The 16,981-nt window shown below is 40.3% G+C and overlaps 1 protein-coding gene across 4 annotated transcripts in view; it reads left to right on the forward strand.

Moving 5' to 3' along the window:
• The window catches only part of ncoa1 (nuclear receptor coactivator 1), a 67,818-nt gene extending 57,139 nt beyond the window's left edge, over positions 1-10,679 (forward strand). For 3 of the 4 annotated variants that reach the window (XM_028440543.1, XM_028440544.1, XM_028440545.1), the window contains 4 exons: positions 412-808; positions 998-1,160; positions 1,368-1,560; positions 6,505-10,679. In XM_028440543.1, coding sequence (XP_028296344.1) covers positions 412-808; positions 998-1,160; positions 1,368-1,560; positions 6,505-6,693 — 942 coding nt within the window. In that variant the 3' untranslated portion in view covers positions 6,694-10,679. Of the gene's footprint in view, positions 1-411; positions 809-997; positions 1,161-1,367; positions 1,561-5,620; positions 6,090-6,504 lie in introns of all 4 variants that reach the window. The other variant, XR_003672996.1, reaches the window with a different exon arrangement.
• The last annotated feature ends 6,302 nt before the right edge of the window (positions 10,680-16,981 follow it).

Raw genomic sequence — 16,981 nt, forward strand, 5'->3', positions numbered from 1 at the left:
ACCTAACTAATCATTCAACTATTTATTCATCAATCATGTATTCATTCATTCATTCATTCATCCAACAAATATTAATTTATTTATTCATCCAGCAAAAATTAATTTATTTATTCATCCAAAAATATGAATTTGTTTATTCATCCAACCCTTTATTCATTCAATAAGTTATTCATCCATCATTTATTCATTCATCCATTTTTTTAATGTTTTAAATGTAATTATCCAACTCTTTATTCATCTAACTTTTTATATTCATCCAACCATTTATTCATCCAACCAAATATTTATCCAAATATTCAAGATGCGGTGTAGCCAATGGAAAGGACACTTTTTGGTTGCAGGGGCTTTTATTGTGAAAACCAAACATGGATGTGGTTTGTGTAGTTACTCTACTACTTCCTGTGCGTCCAGCCTCCGCTCAACGCCCAGATGTTGGCCCAGCGTCAGCGTGAGCTCTACAGCATCCAGCACCGGCAGAGGCAGCTGTTCCAGCAGAAGGTGATGATGATGAGGCAGAACATGGCCGCCCCCCCCACGGGAGTGGCGGCCGGACCCGTGGGGGCGGCCCCTCGCCTCCCTAACGCTGCTCAGACGCCGCCCCCTCAGCAGCAGCAGTTCAGCCTCCCAGCAGGGTACAGCCCCATGACGGGAACCCCCCCTACCTCACCGGGTCACTTTAGCCCCCCCACAGGAAGTCCCCTGGACGGGAAGCTTTCCCTCCGCCTCCCGCTGGGCAGCCCCACCCTGTTCAACAGCACCGTCAGCCCCGCCCTGCAGCAGGGCCTGTTCCAGCAGTTTGGAGGATCAGGTGGGTTCAGCCCCCACACAAACAAACAAACAAACAAATGGTTTATAACGCACGGCTTCACTTATTCTAACGGGAAAACACACACACACAGAGTATATTTAATTAAATTAATTTCATTGAGATGGATTCATCCAATGTGCGTTCGTGCATTGGTTTTCTCTGACAGTTTTTTTCTCCTCTCTCCGACAGCTGTCGTCCAATCAGACGCAGCGTTCCCTGCTGAGATGAGCCCCACCAGCCCGCTGTTGTCACCTCAGAACTCCACGTCCCAGAGTCCTCTGCTGCAGCAGGCCCCGCCCCCAGGCTACCAGTCACCTGACATGAAGAGCTGGCAGCAGAGCAGCATGGGCGGGTGAGATCATGTGATCCTATTTATCTGTTTCTATGGAAACAATCAGAGAGTCTTTAAAGCACAAACTAAATCTTCTCTGTTTAATGATGCTTTCTCTGTGTGTTTGTCTGTTTGTTTGTTTGTTTGTTTGTATATTTGTTTGTCTGTCTGTCTGTCTGTCTGTTTGTTTATGTGTTTGTATGTTTGTTTTTGTCTGTTGTGCCACAGCTTGTTCAGCCAGTCCAGTCAGAGTGCAGCGCAGGCCTTCGGCCAGCAGGGGGTGTACAACAACATGAGCATCACCGTGTCCATGGCCGGGGGCTCAGGGAGTGTTGCCTCGTTACCCCCCATGGGGGGGCAACCGGTGGGATTGGGCAACGGCAACGTGAGCAACGTGGGCTCGGTGTGCAACGAGCAGCAGGTTTGTTTGTGTGTGAATGAATCAATTTTCCATTTTGATCTGTCGGTCCCCGTCAGGGACTTGCCCGCCCCCCGTCCTCCCTCTCGCTCTCCTTCCACCAACTGCTCTCACCAACGCTTTCACTTCTCCACCCACCCACCCGATGGCCATTTACTCTGCATCTTCTTCTAAGTCTTGCATAATTTCCATACGTTATATACACAAAACACCTTCCACACTGTCTCCTCCCATCCACCGCCCTCTCACCCCCCGTACATGTCTGTTCATGAATCAGTCTCATACTCATTCCTTCCATTCTAAGTTCATTGTCACCCCACACATACTCATGTCCTTTCTGGCACTCCCATTTGCACAAATGCTCTATTCTTTCCCCCACCATACCCTTCCATTTCTCCCTGTCAGCACAACCGCTCCAATCAAACCCCGCCTCATTCATCATTCTCATCCAATACAGCACCATTATCTTCTTTTGCCCCTTTTTCTTCTCACATCCTTCAACTTAGTATAATAATAATAATGGCTTGGATTTATATAGCGCTTTCTTTGAGGAGACTCAAAGCGCTTTACAGAAACTATTATTCATTCACACCAGTCACTCACACAGTCATACCGGTGGTGGTAAGCTACAATGTAGCCACAGCTGCCCTAGGGCAGACTGACAGAGGCGTGGCGCCTACGGCCCCTCTGACCACCACCAACATGACTGAATTAGAATCAGAGCGGGATTTGAACCCACAACCCTTCGGTTACTGGACAATCTTCCACCTTATAATAGGGATGTGAATCTTTAGGTGTCTCACGATTTGATTCAAAATTGATTCGTCATTTAAACGATTCTCGATTCAAAAATTGATACAATGCATAGTGTGTTGAGGCAAATTATGTTTGTATAACATAATTAAATAAAGTGATTCCAATGATGTACTCACACAAAGGCAAACTTTAGACAAAAGGTAACATTTATTCATGTTAAATAAATAAAAACTTACTTACTGTACAAGAAATAACTTGCATAAATAAAATAAAGTTTAGGCCAGCTGCCCCTTTCTTCCACACGTAAGTCTCAACTCTCAGTGACTACAAGTTTAAGTTCAAGGTATACAAAAAAAAACTTATGCTCATAAATAAAATTGCATAAATAAAAGCTTAAGCTGGCTGTTTTTTTCTTTCTCATAAAAGGTGCTCATTTCAAAATACACAACAATGTAACGTGTTTTCGTTGATATTTCAAAAATAACATTGTACAGTCACAGTCAGTAAAGCACATTTAAGACCTACAGTATCTTATCTAAATTTAAGACAGTTTAATACTTTTTAAGACCTATAAAAAAAATTATTTTTTTTTTCAATCGATTTTTGAAGTTTATGAATCAATTCAGAATCGTGGATGTTTAGAATCGCGATTCTTATGTGAATCGACTTTTTTCACCACCCCTACCTTATAGACTTCACTCCTAGTCGCTTTCTTACATCCCACATGTTCACTGCTCTCGCCTGCATTTGTCTCTACGGCTCACCCTTCCTGTTATTCCATACATACCTGTAGCACTATGCATCTCTGCAACATGTCTCTCACATACCACACTCACACTCTCGACCCTTTCAACCATCCTTTCACTCTCCACCACAAACCACCTGCTCATCTAATCCTGTTTCTCACATCCACCTCCAAACTCACCCAACGTCCTAATATTCTGATCTCTCCCCCCTCATCCGTACCAAACTCAAGCACCTCCTCCTTATCATCATTATTTCTCTCTTCCCATTTATTCATCACACTCTTCACCACTCTCACGCCTTCATCCATCTCTCCTTTCAAACCCACAATAGTGGTGTCATCCGCATACAGAGCCAGAGACACCTTCACACTCACCGCTTCCGAACTACCTTTCTCCCACACACTCGCTCCCACAAACGGACCCCCACCTCACCTCCCACTGTCCTCATCTCTTCCTCCGCCTGGTGATTAACATGAAACAGTATGGGTGATGTGGAGCACCCCTCTCTCAACCCCCTCGCAGGCAACCAACTCTCACTCAAACCTCCCTTCCCTTTCACCCTTTAGTCAGTCGTCTCGTGTAAATCCATGATCATTTCCAGACACCTCCCATTCATTCCATACCTTTCCAACAACCTCCACAGACCAGGCTTACTCACTCTCAGATCTGCTTTTCTCAAATCTAGCAACTAGTCATTCATCATCATTCATTCCTCCATTTTCTCATCCTTCCCTCCATTTCTTGTAGTCCTCCACATCCTCCTGCATTCGTACCACCATTTGCACCACATTGACGTCGACCTACCCTTCCTGAACCCCACTTGGTCCTCATCCAACAAACCCAGATGTTCCGCCCACCATGCCACCCTCTTTGCTATCACTCTCGCTAAAATCCTGCTTCCCATACTCAACAGACACACCCCTATAGTTGTTCTATCATTCCTGTCTCCATCAACCCCCACTTTCAAAGATTCATCCCATCTGTCCTCTCTCTTCTCAAACCTCTCTCTCACCATCTGTATCATCCTCTCTTTCACTTCCTCATGTGCCATCCTAATACATCCATTTCTCACTCTATTGTCACCGATTCTCGTTCATTACCTCCTCAACCTCCTCCCTTCAGGTGTGTCGTTCAGCATCTTATTCTCCTTTTTCACTCTTTCATCCTCGGGCAGATCTGTCGCTCCATTCACCACTTCTTACCTCCTCATACCTCTCACTCGTCACCCTTTGGAAATGCTCTTTATATTCATTCACTGTTACATTCGTCTTACATCCTTTACTTCCAATCTTTCTCAAGCACTTATACATCTCTCCCACCCTGTCAGTCTCACTCACTTCCTGACACTCTCTGATCTTCTCTTCACCATTCTTCCTCCAACCTCCTCAAGCACTTATTCAGCTGTTTCCTCGCCGCCTTCACTTCCTCTCTCACTTCCGCCACCTTACCCTGCAGACTCTCCATCACTTGTCTATCTCTTCTGTTACCCACCAGTTGTACCCACTCATTCCTCTTTCTCACCGCCACTCTTATTCTCTCATTCATCACATTCAACTCCTCTTCATGTTCAATCGTCCATGGGTTTTGTACCCCCTTTTCATGTACTCCACACACTTCTTTCACTGTCTTCGTCATCACCTTGTAAAGTACTTCCCATTCCTGTCTTCCATCTCCTCGTATTATCTCCTCTTCCATCAGTTCTCTCCTCATGCTCTTTCAACAACTCCCATCTGATCTTTGGCATCTCCTCCCATTCACCGTCACAGTCATTTGGTTTGTGGTCCAACAACACATCCTCTTCATCCGTTTTCATTTTTTGCACCATCCTGTGTCTGTCTCTCCTTCTCATAATAAAACATCTAACTCATACCATCTTCCATACATCACATTGAACCACATCCTCTTATGTCTCATGTAACATTTCACATTCATTAAGTCATGCTCTCCGCACCAGTCTACCAAATCTCTTATAGGCTCATTTGTTCTGCCTATCCCATACTTCCCATTCACTCCCTCTCTTTCGTATCCTCTTCCAACATTTGCATTAAAATCACCTCCAATTATGAGCTTTTCATTTCCACCAATCGCAACCTGACTTTCCATTGCCCTTCTGTACCACTTCATACTATCCACATCCATACCCCACACAGGCTGACCTCAACCTCAAATCTCTAAGCACCTCTCCTCAAGCCATCTCTGTTGCCCCTCACTCACCCACAACTCCAGCCATCGCCTCTCCACGCCATACCACCGCTGACTTCTTTGAGTGCACAACAGCCACTCTCTCCTCATCGTCTCCCAACCACAGCACCCCGTCATCATCCACACTTATCTCACTCAGCAACACAATCTCCCACAATTCATCACAATCTTCTCATTCACCCTCCTCAACCTTCTCCTGTTCTGCTCCCTCAAAGTCAAACGCTGCACATTCTATGTTACAATCTCTCTTTCTTTCCTCTGACCACCTTCTCTCACTCCCTCAGTCACAATCCTCTCACCCCTCCTTCACTCCTCCTGTTTCTCCTCCCCTCATGTCTTCTCTCCCTCCTCTCTCTCAGCCTTTCTTCTCCAATACCTCTCCAGTTCCTCGGCCCGGGGTGAGGATGGATGGTCCGCAGACCAACCCTCCTCAGGGCAGTTGCCTGCCTTGCCCCAAAGTGGCACCAGTGCGGACCCCCTCGCCTTGAAAGGTTTTTAAAGAGGGGTCCGGGTCGGCTGGCTCCTTCCCCCTCTGTTGTGGCTTGCTGGGCATTTCTCCTCACGGTTTGACCCCACATTGCCCCCCGTTTTGCACCAAGGCTGCAAGCAGCCCGGGCGAGTCCCCCTTGCGCCTGGAGGCTTCCCACCAAGCAAAGAGTGTGAATGAATGATTATCATCATTTTCATCTTCATCTGTAAGACTCTGAAACACAGAGTAACCACATGTTTGCTCAGTGTCCATAAATCGTCATGGTTACAGACGTAAACTGGTGACGCACACTGCTGACTGTCAGTCACGTGACCAACGTTTATGTGGAAAACTGAGGGGTAAACACCTCAGCTATCTTAATGCTAACCCATATTGGGAAATTACATTGACAGGCTAACAGAGTTAGCATAATTTTTACTGAATGAGAGTCAGAAAGCACTGATGCATGATGGGAAATCACGTGACTAATGAATGGACACATCCTACTGCATGTGTTTATTAAGTCATCCAACCAGTTATTCATCCATCATTTATTCATTCATTCATTTGTTTATCCAACCAAATATTAATCTAACAGCTTATTCATCCAACCATTTATTAATCCAACAATTATTAATCTAACACAGAAACGTAGACCCTATGTTATTATAGGGTCTGTGTGGCTCTATCGCTGCCGTTTCTGTCAATATGCTGCATGTTCTTCTATCTCATCGTGTCCGTGTCTGACTGTGAAATAAATGCTCCGTGTTTCAGGTGCAGCAGGTTCAGGTGTTTGCAGACGTCCAGTGCACGGTCAACCTGGTGGGAGGCGACCCCTACCTGAACCAGACCTCCATCGGATCCATCGGCGCCGCGGCTCAGCAGAAGCTTCCTGGAGCTCAGGGAGCGCAGAGCAGCCAAGCCCAGCAGAAGAGCCTCCTGCAGCAGTTGCTCACTGAGTGACCTTCATCAGCTCCTCCTCCTCCTCCTCCTCCTCCTCCTCCTCCTCCTCCTCCTCCTCCGCTGTGACGAAGGAGCCGCGGTGTGTTGGAAGCTGCCTGTCTAATCTGTCTGACAACCTGTCTGTCTGCCTCAGCCTATCAAAGGCAGTGTTGTCTTGCTGCTCATTCCTCGGTGACCTCCTCCTCCTCCTTCTGCTTCCGGACCCGCCCACAAACAACACCTCATCGTCTGTCGGTTCTACATTGTTCTCGTCACTGTCAAAATCAGGGCCGGCCTCCTCCACCTTGATGGTTTGTTTTTGTTGGGTTTTTTTTTACGCTAACCTGGTCACGGCAGCGTCGTTTTCCTCGAGACGTGGGAATGTTGTTGGTTCTCGAGCTCACAGCTGGTCCTGTGACTGTCTCCGCCTCCTCGTCTTTACCACCAATCTACTCGGTTTTGTTTTTGGTTTGAAATCTTCTGCTCTCGTCATCATCATCATCATCATCACCATCATCATCACCGCCGCCTGCTTCACCATAATTAGAAGACGTTTCGAGAACAGGACGAACGAACGGATGGAAGTCAGACGGATAGATGGTTGGATGGATGGATGGATGAGGCAGACCGGATGCTGCTCAGTTTTTAGGTTTTTATTTTTCTATGTTTTTAAAGAAGCAACTGTTATGATTATTTATGTGTCTGTCCGTCACATTTTGACCCTCAACCTCAGCAGCTGTGAATCTCTCTCTCTCTCTCTCTCTCTCTCTCTCTCTCTCTCTCTCTCTCTCTCTCTCTCTCTCTCATGCTCTTATCAGTGTTGTTTGCCACGTTTGCAGGCGGGTATTATTATTATTATTATTATTATTGTTATTATTAATGTACAGAACAGAAGGACAAAGACTCACTCGCTCTCCTCTCGCTTTCCTTTAAAGAGAACCTGTAATTTATCAGTGAGAGGAGCCGCACCGCGCTGCCAGGGCGACTCCTTCCAGGTGTGTGTGTTAACCTGCTCGGGCGGAGGGAGGTGTCTAAGATGTGAAAATAGTTTTTGAAGTGGTTGAGCTCCTCCTCCTCCTCCTGCTCTCGCCTCTTTTTTTATTTTATTTTTATTATTATTATTATAACGTGCGTACGATGCTTTCTGAGATCTTCACAGGAAGGACATGTTTGTTTTTAACTGATACCTCAAAAAAGGAAAATGGCCGCCGCACCCCCCGGAGGCGCCGCAGCCGCATCCGACGCGTGGATTGAGACTCGTTAGCGCAGAGATCCATACAGTCACTCACAGCACAGGTTGGTAACTCTTCATTCTGGGGTAAAAGCACGAGATTTTGGGTGTTTCTTAATTCCAAAATAAAAGCACAAGGTTCCTGTCCCATTTTATTGTTTAGGGAAATTGTCTAACCAACTTAAGTGTATACTAAAGTCTGACCCTAAAAGGGTGTCAAACTCAACAACTCTTGACATATAAGCTCTAATGCACATGTGGCAAACTCGAGGCCCGTGGGCTAAATCCGGCCTTTCGAGCATCCAATTTGGACCCGCAGGAGAAAGTGAAAATGACAGAAAAAACATGAATTATTGTGTAAATTACCAAAAAACTCAGTTGTGAATTTGACATTTTTCCAAAATCCTGCAATTTTTCTCAAATTGTTCCACAAAATCTTAACAAATTAGATAAAAAAATTGGTCAAAATAATCTAAAATCAAAGGTCATTTAAGTTTATGTCACTTATTGCTCAGATATTGTTGATACCTTTCATACTTTTTGTCGAATTTACAACTGGAGGCGCAAACTTGTGCACATTCATGTTGAAGTGGTTTGTTTTCCCGCCTAAAACACTCCTGCCCCGAGGGATCAATATACAGTTAATTATGACACCAAAGTGATGATATTTGACATCTTTTGTGTAAATAAAAGCTTGTTTTTGCCCCGCAACCAAACAATGCATTAACTACGCGTGTTTGGGACGTACGATTACATCATTGTGGCAATATTATTATTTCCTGACGTCAAGACAATATTGACACTACATTATTGTGCTAGTATCGGATGCATATAATGGAGCTTAAATAAGGTTTGGTCCAAAAATCCAGCGATGTGTATCGTGAAAGGACAGTATTGATTATTTTATTTTTTTAATGAATCATTAGAGAACCTTGTATCTTTATGCACCGATTATTACAATACTATACTAATTTTTATGAGAGAACTTTGGTCAACAGATATTATTCGAGGCCTGGATGTTATTCGATATTTATTGGCCAACAAATATCTGTTCGATAATAGCAGTGGGCCAGTAAATACCTGATAATAATTCCCAAAAATATGATAAATAAATGATTCTGACATTATCTGATACTTAAATGTTGTTCATGAGAAGAAATTTGTTCAAAATAACCAAATGTCCTGCTTTTATCACATTATGAACAGTGTTTTTTTTACCTCATTGTTTACACAAACCGCTTCGACACATTTCACGTTATTTTGTTCAACACACACTGATTCCTGAAGCAAACATGGTTAGTTATGTTTAAAAAAGTTACTGTTTTTTACACCTTCTATAAAAATATGTATGTTTGATAATGCCCCCCAACGCCCCCTGCTGGTGCCGAACTCCACAGCAAAAGTGATTGAGACGATGTTTGTCTCGCTTTCAACGTAAAACCTCACATGGAAAAGGAAAAGTCAGGATGATTTTATTCTGAAAGATATTCTCCAAGAAACAAAAAAGAAACCCAACGCATACGTTTCTAAACGCTCTTCCAAGCTCAGCACTGATTTTCCCGTTCCCGCCCCCTGACTCCGACACAGACCATCCTATTCCAGGACCACATTCCACCAAAAAACGCTTCATTTTAAAGTGGCTTCACGTATTGTGTCCAAACAGTGAGACGGGAATTTAAAAAGGCACAGAATCTTCAAAATGTTCATTTAAGCTTTCAAAAAACTTAAAATGTATAGACAAAAAATTAAAAAACAAAATTGAAATTATTATTTAACTGGCCAACAAAAATATTCTACTTTAAACGCGCCTTGAAAATGAACAATAAACAAATTAATCAGCATTAAAATTATATATATATATATATATATATATATATATATATTTTTTAATTACATTTTATTTTAAAAATGTGCTACATCCATAAAATGTTTACGCAACAAAACAAAGATGTTAAAAAATTAACACAAATTTGAATTGTCGTAAATAAATCAGCAAATATGGAATTGAAATGTATTTTAAAATATATAATAAAGTGCAGCAAAATTTATTTTAAAAAGTTTTTATTTAGATCAAATATTAGATGAAAACATAACACTTGTCAAAAATTAATATTAAATAAATAATTAAGAATTAACAAATCAGAAAAGATTGATCGGAAAAACTTGTTGAGTTTGATTTTTTATTAAAATACAACTATTCATGTAAATTCAAATTACTTCTGACGAAACCTCATCATACAAGTTAGAATTTTTAATATTTACTTGTTTTTTAACTGTAAATCTCCAATTGTCCCGCCCCCACCTCTAAATCATCCACTGATTGGACGGAATTAGTTATGATTGATTGGAGCCTTTTTTAATAACTTTGGATTAAAATGTTTAGTTTTGTGCTTGTATAGTTTGAAAATATTATATATTAATGAGTTTAACTCTTTAAGACAAAAAAATAGGGAAAATCTTGCAATTTTTTTGCATTGAAAATTAAGTACTAATAATTTCATTAAAAATGTGTGGATAGAAGTTTAGAAATCATTGTTATGTAAATAGAATTTTTGTTTTAAACCAAAAAAAATGAAAAAATAAAACAATTTTTACATTTAAAAAAGAACTGTTACTATTAATATAACATTTTTTTATGTTACAGCACTGAACGATTAATGCAGGAAAACTGTTTACAAACAGAAAATGAAATAAAAGAGTTAATCAGACGCTCCTGTTCGACTGTTTGGGTCTCAATACACTTTAGGAAACACACACACACACCTCATCACCTCATCACACACACACACACACACACACACAACCCATCACACACACACCACACACACACACACCCTCATCACACACACACACACACAACCCATCACCTCATCACCTCATCACACACACACACACACACACACACACCCATCACCTCATCACACACACACACAACCCATCACCTCATCACACACACACCTCATCACACACACACACCTCATCACCTCATCACACACACACACACACAACCCATCACCTCATCACACACACACACACAACCCATCACCTCATCACACACACACACACAACTCATCACCTCATCACACACACACACACACACAACTCATCACCTCATCACACACACCCATCACCTCATCTCTCACACACACACACACACACCCGTCACCTCATCTCACACACACACACACACAACTCATCACCTCATCACACACACACACCTCATCACACACACACACAACCCATCACCTCATCACACACACACACACACACACACACACAACCATCACCTAATCACCACACACACACACACACACACAACCCATCACCTTATCACACACACACCTCATCACACACACACAACCCATCACCTCATCACACACACACACACACACACACACAACCCATCACCTTATCACACACACACCTCATCACACACACACCCATCACCTCATCTCGCACATACACACACAACTCATCACCTCATCTCACACATACACACACAACCCATCACCTCATCACACACACACACACACAACCCATCACCTTATCACACACACACACCTCATCACACACACACACACCTCATCACACACACACACAACTCATCACACACACACACCTCATCACACACGCACACACAACTCATCACACACACCTCATCACACACACACCTCTTCACACACAACTCATCACACACACACACACACACACCTCATCACACACACACAACCCATCACCTCATCACACACACACACACACAACTCATCACACACACACACACACCCATCACCTCATCACACACACACACACAACCCATCACCTCATCACACACACACACAACCCATCACCTCATCACACACACACACACAACCCATCACCTCATCACACACACACACAGAGAAACAGGTACGTTTGTGTAAATAGAAGAAAAATGTGAAAGTGTGTGTTCGTGTTCATATTTGATTTCTGATTTTTCTATTTTTTTTATTTCTCTGACAGAGCGTGTGTGTGTGTGTGTTAGTACTGTTCTCATGAGTTGTGGGGACAGTGTGTAGCGACTGCTGAATGTGACTCACTGAGCTTTTCTACGGGTTCATTTAAAAAGGCCATATTTTTTCAACTTTAACCTCTGTGTGTGTGTGTGTGTGTGTGTGTGTGTGTGTGTGTGCGTGTGTGCGGGTGTGTGTGTGTGTGTGTGTGTGTGTGTGTGTGTGTGTGTGTGTGTGTGTGTGTGTGTGTGTTTAGCCGCATTCGGAGAGCGGAGCCTCTGTTTGGGCTGTTGCCATCAAATGATCAAAGCTCCCACGCCAGCGTCGCCATGACAACACGCCACCAAAAATGGCAGAAATATTTTATTTGCTATTAAAAAAACAGAAATAAATCTGATAATACATTTTAAATAAACTAAAAGTTACAACAAAAAAATGCAAAACATGATAAATGTGTGTGTGTGAATAAAAATAACAAATCATATTTATTGATTAATTTACTTTTTAAAAAAATGGAAATAAATATGGTAAATTTTTAACCTTCACACAAGTTTTTTTAAAATATTTCAAAGTAACTGACAATTTAATTGAATAATCTAATAATGCAAAACATTTTCCCCTTTAAATAAATACCATAAATTCAGTCTTTAAAGACCAAAATGTTTTTTTTTTAATAAAATTTAGTTTAATAAAATCTTAAATGTTAAATAATAAATTGGTTTATTTTTTAATACTGAACATTCAATAAAATCATAAATTCTCAAAACGTATTTTCTCTAAAAGTAAATTAATTTGTGAATTTTGTCAAGATTGGTTAACACATTTTTAATATTTTAATTAAAAAATATAGACTTCAATTTGAAAATCAAAATGTAAAATCTTTTTCATTCTAAAAATATTCTTTTCTTTTTCCACTGGACTGAAGCAAAATTATTCATATTTATTGATTAATTTACAAAACAAAATTGTTAAAAAATGATTAAAATTGTTTTAACTTCACATTTTTGAAAAGTTATTTCAAAGTGATTGATATTAATATTTATAATCTAATTTAATAATGCATTTGCTCAAATGTTTTTCCTTTATATAAATACCATAATTTCAGGGTTTAAAGGCCAATAAAAGATTTTATAATTTTGAAAATAAAGTGAGATGCAAAAAAATTGATTTTGTTGAAATTTATAATAAATCATGTTTTTTTTTTTTTTTTTAAAAAAAAAAAATTGTGAAATACGAAACATTCAATAAAATCCCAAATTCCCAAAAGATTTTTCTGGAAAAGTAAAAGATTGGGGAATCTATGTTTTAATATTATTATTTATTGGTTATAATTTTGACACATTTTAATTAAAAAACATTTGCTTCAATTTTAAAATCAAACCTTTTTTGGTCAAAATCGAAACACTATTATTTTTTTCACTTTCCTTTTTTTTTACTGCACTGAAGCAAAAATATTAGAAATATTTATGTTTAGTATTTTTTAAAGATGTCTTTATCGTTTGTTTTCCCTCGGTTTTGTCTGAAGGCAGATTTCTGGTCGTTTACAGGATAGTTATGAACCCAAACATTGTGTGTGTGGTGTGTGGTGTGTGTGTGTGTGTGTGTGTGTGTGTGTGTGTGTGTGTGTGTGTGTGTGTGTGTGTGTGTGTGTGTGTGTGTTTAAATACATCCATAGATTATATTTTCTGCAGAGATTCGCACCCTCGTTACCAGGGTTACCAACCTTTTTAATAATAACCTCAAGTTTTACTGTACAAACCGCTTTTTTACACATTAATCTGATTATTCCAGGACTTTTGCAAATACAATCTCGTTTTGCACTTTATATAAACATTGGGTTAGCTTTTAGCGATTAGCTTTGAGTTTTTAGCGATTCGCGATTAGCTTTCAGCGATTTGCGATTAGCTTTTAGCGCAATCGCTAAATCGGAGCAGTTGCAGATAGAAAGGTCAGAAACGTCCCTGAATGTTTTCAGCGATTTGTTAAAATCGTGGATTTTTCTCAGGTTCTTGGAAGAACTCGTCCGTCCGCCTGCGCGTCGTTACTTTCTCCTCATCTTCCTCCTCGTTCTGTACGGATACTATGCTAACCCTCTTCTGGAAACTTCTTCCTCCTCCTCAGATGAACTGTTACCACACTCAGAACATTCCTCCTCGCCGAAGTTATCCCCGAGTCTCCCGCTCCAGCTTTTAACTCGGTGCGACCAACACCGCTGCAAAAAAACCCCGACTCATTCCTTGGAAACCAGCTTTAGTTGTTTTTTTGTTTTTGTGGGGTGGGGGTGGGGGTGGGGTGGGGGAATCGTCAGTGCTGCCTTATTTTCTAAATCCAGGTTTTTTTCAGTTATTTGTCTCGGCGACGCTTTTAAAAAAACAAAAACAAAAAAAGATAGAAACACAACCAAGGCTCCACTTTCTCCCCTTGTACAAATTAATATAAATAGATCTATAAATATATGAAACACTTTACTTGTTTTTTCTGTTCAGTTTTTTTTGTATATTTACACTCGTCGTGTCAACGTTTTGTTTTTGAAGAGGCGTCGGAGCAGCTATCGCAGTGTGAGCGACCGACGATGTCGGAGAACTTTATGCATGTTGGGTTTTCTCTCCGTCTCCTCCCGTTCCCCACGACACACACCTTTACTTTAAGAATGTCGTAGACAATCAGTCTCAGGCCCCGCCCTCCCCAACACACACACACACACACACACACACACACCTTCCCAGTAAACAGGACGCTTTACATTAACGCAGGGGTTCTCAACCTTGGGGTCATGAGACGCTGGGAGGAGGTTTCCAGATGCATTCAAGAAACTAATAACGTTTTTGACCAAATTGACCCAATTTTTGCTTCTTTTTACCCTTTTTCTGCAACTACACCAAACTTTCCACATTTGAACCTATTTTCATCACTTTTGTTTACTACATTACTCCCATTTTTGACACTTCTCAATCAAACTTCAGTTCCTTTGTGCACATGTTCAGCACTTATAAACCCTTTCCACCACTTTTACCACCTAATGTTGCATATTTTAACCCATCATTGTAGCTTTTAACCTCTTTTCTCCATATTTCATGATCTATGATGATTTAACATCAGTCACAAGTCATCATTAAACTAATTGTTCCAATATTGACACTTTAAACCTTTTTTACCACAGTTTTTTGTCCACTCTAATTTGCAAATTTTAACCAATTTCTGTAGTTTTTAAATCCCATTTCACCACCTTTCCCACCATTTGTTGGTCACTTTGAACCCATTTTATTAGTGATTAAAACCAGGATTTCCATCTTTAAGATGACTATAATAATAATAATAATAAACGTTCCTGGATAACAGTGGATATTATTCAGATGAATAAATAAATGTGGTTATCACAGATTCATAGAACAATGGACCATCATTTTATTGACTTTATGGATGGACCCCAAAAATCTCTCCCCTTTATTCCCCCTTATAGATGGTCCTGTCTCCACATGACTGTTCTTCAAGTGGGGGTCCCCGCTCTCTGGGACCTTTATTTTGGGGGTCGTGGGCTGAACAGGTTGAGAACCACTGCTTTAACAAACATTTTCATAAACCCCTTTGACGAGCTCGCAGGAAGTGAAAAATAAGCTAAAACACACATTTAGACATTCTTTGTCTGATTTCCTCTTTTGTCCCCGTGTCCTGAATCTGTTGGTGTGTTATCCTAAAAAAAATGTCCTTAAATGTCATGAAAACAAGTTCACACACACACACACACAGGTTTATCTGTTCAGATTTCAGCCAAGGCGATAGTTGGATCCAGCCTGATTTTATGCCACTCGTCAGGACATTTGTCGGGTTTCTGGGACTGTTGTGAGTAACACTGATGACGTTTCACGTTTTGCTGAAAATGTGAAACCAATGGATACACTGAATTTTCCAAGTAAACACGACGACGTTTTGTGACATACCTGCAGTGACTTCACAGGAAGTGTTTGTTTGGTGACACATTCGGCCCAAATCAAAGGTGAGCAAAAAAAAAAAACACACAACACATTTTTTTTTCATGAATTTGTGACGAATGGGGACGTTCAAGACTTTCGGTCTGGGAGCATTTTTATGCATCAAATCCCTCCGCTTTTTTTGTTTGTTTCTTTTTTGTTGTTTTTGTTTCTTTTCCAAGGTGACGATGCCAACCTTGAGGAAATGATGCTTTGACTAACAAATCTATAACATCTATGAATGTGGGAATGCAACACATTGCAATAAAAAGCACCATTTGAAACGCTTTCTTCTTCTTTGTGTCCTTTTATGGACTTTAAGGACCTTCAAGTCCTGCAGTTTTAAAGCTTTTTAAACACAAAACATATATTTATACATGTTTTCTTTTTGTGCTGTTATGATCTTTCATGGACTTTTAAGTAGCGTTTATTAAATAGTTATTTATTTTTAGTGCAGTTATGATTATTTTGATCAACACTAAATATTTTATGAATATTTAGGACCTTTAAGTTGCAAAGTTTTGTATTTTTTCTGCTTTAAAAAGAAAACAAAAGTTCTACTGATTTTCCTGAAATTATGTTGCTTCCTCTTTATCAATAATATGTTTTATATAGACATTATTGAGGTCCTTTAAGTTTATACGTATCTACATACATGTAGATTACGTAGATAAAATCATAGATTGTAGATTTGTAGATAATTACATATTCACGTAGATAGACAAGATATTAATGTCGATAGATAGATATGGTATGGTAGATTTGTAAATAGTTGTATAGATTAATCATAGATAGGTTCATCGATAGTTACATATTTTATCGATAAATAGGTTGGTAGAGAGATACTGTACATAGATATGTAGATGCATAGATATGTAAATAGTTGCATAGACTAATCATGGATGGTAGATTCGTTGATAAGTCGATAGTTACATATTTTATAGATAGGTGGGTAGATAGAAATATATGTGGATTTATATGTAGAGTAGGGGTGCAGATATATACGTAAAGAGTTCCGTAGATAAATCATAGACAGTTGATTTGTCGATAAGTAAATGGTTACATATTTACGTAGATAGGTACGGTAGATTTGTCTATATGTGGATAGTTACATATTTTTA

This window comes from Gouania willdenowi, assembly GCF_900634775.1.
Source record: "Gouania willdenowi chromosome 24 unlocalized genomic scaffold, fGouWil2.1 scaffold_320_arrow_ctg1, whole genome shotgun sequence".
Classification (NCBI taxonomy): Eukaryota; Metazoa; Chordata; class Actinopteri; order Blenniiformes; family Gobiesocidae; genus Gouania; species Gouania willdenowi.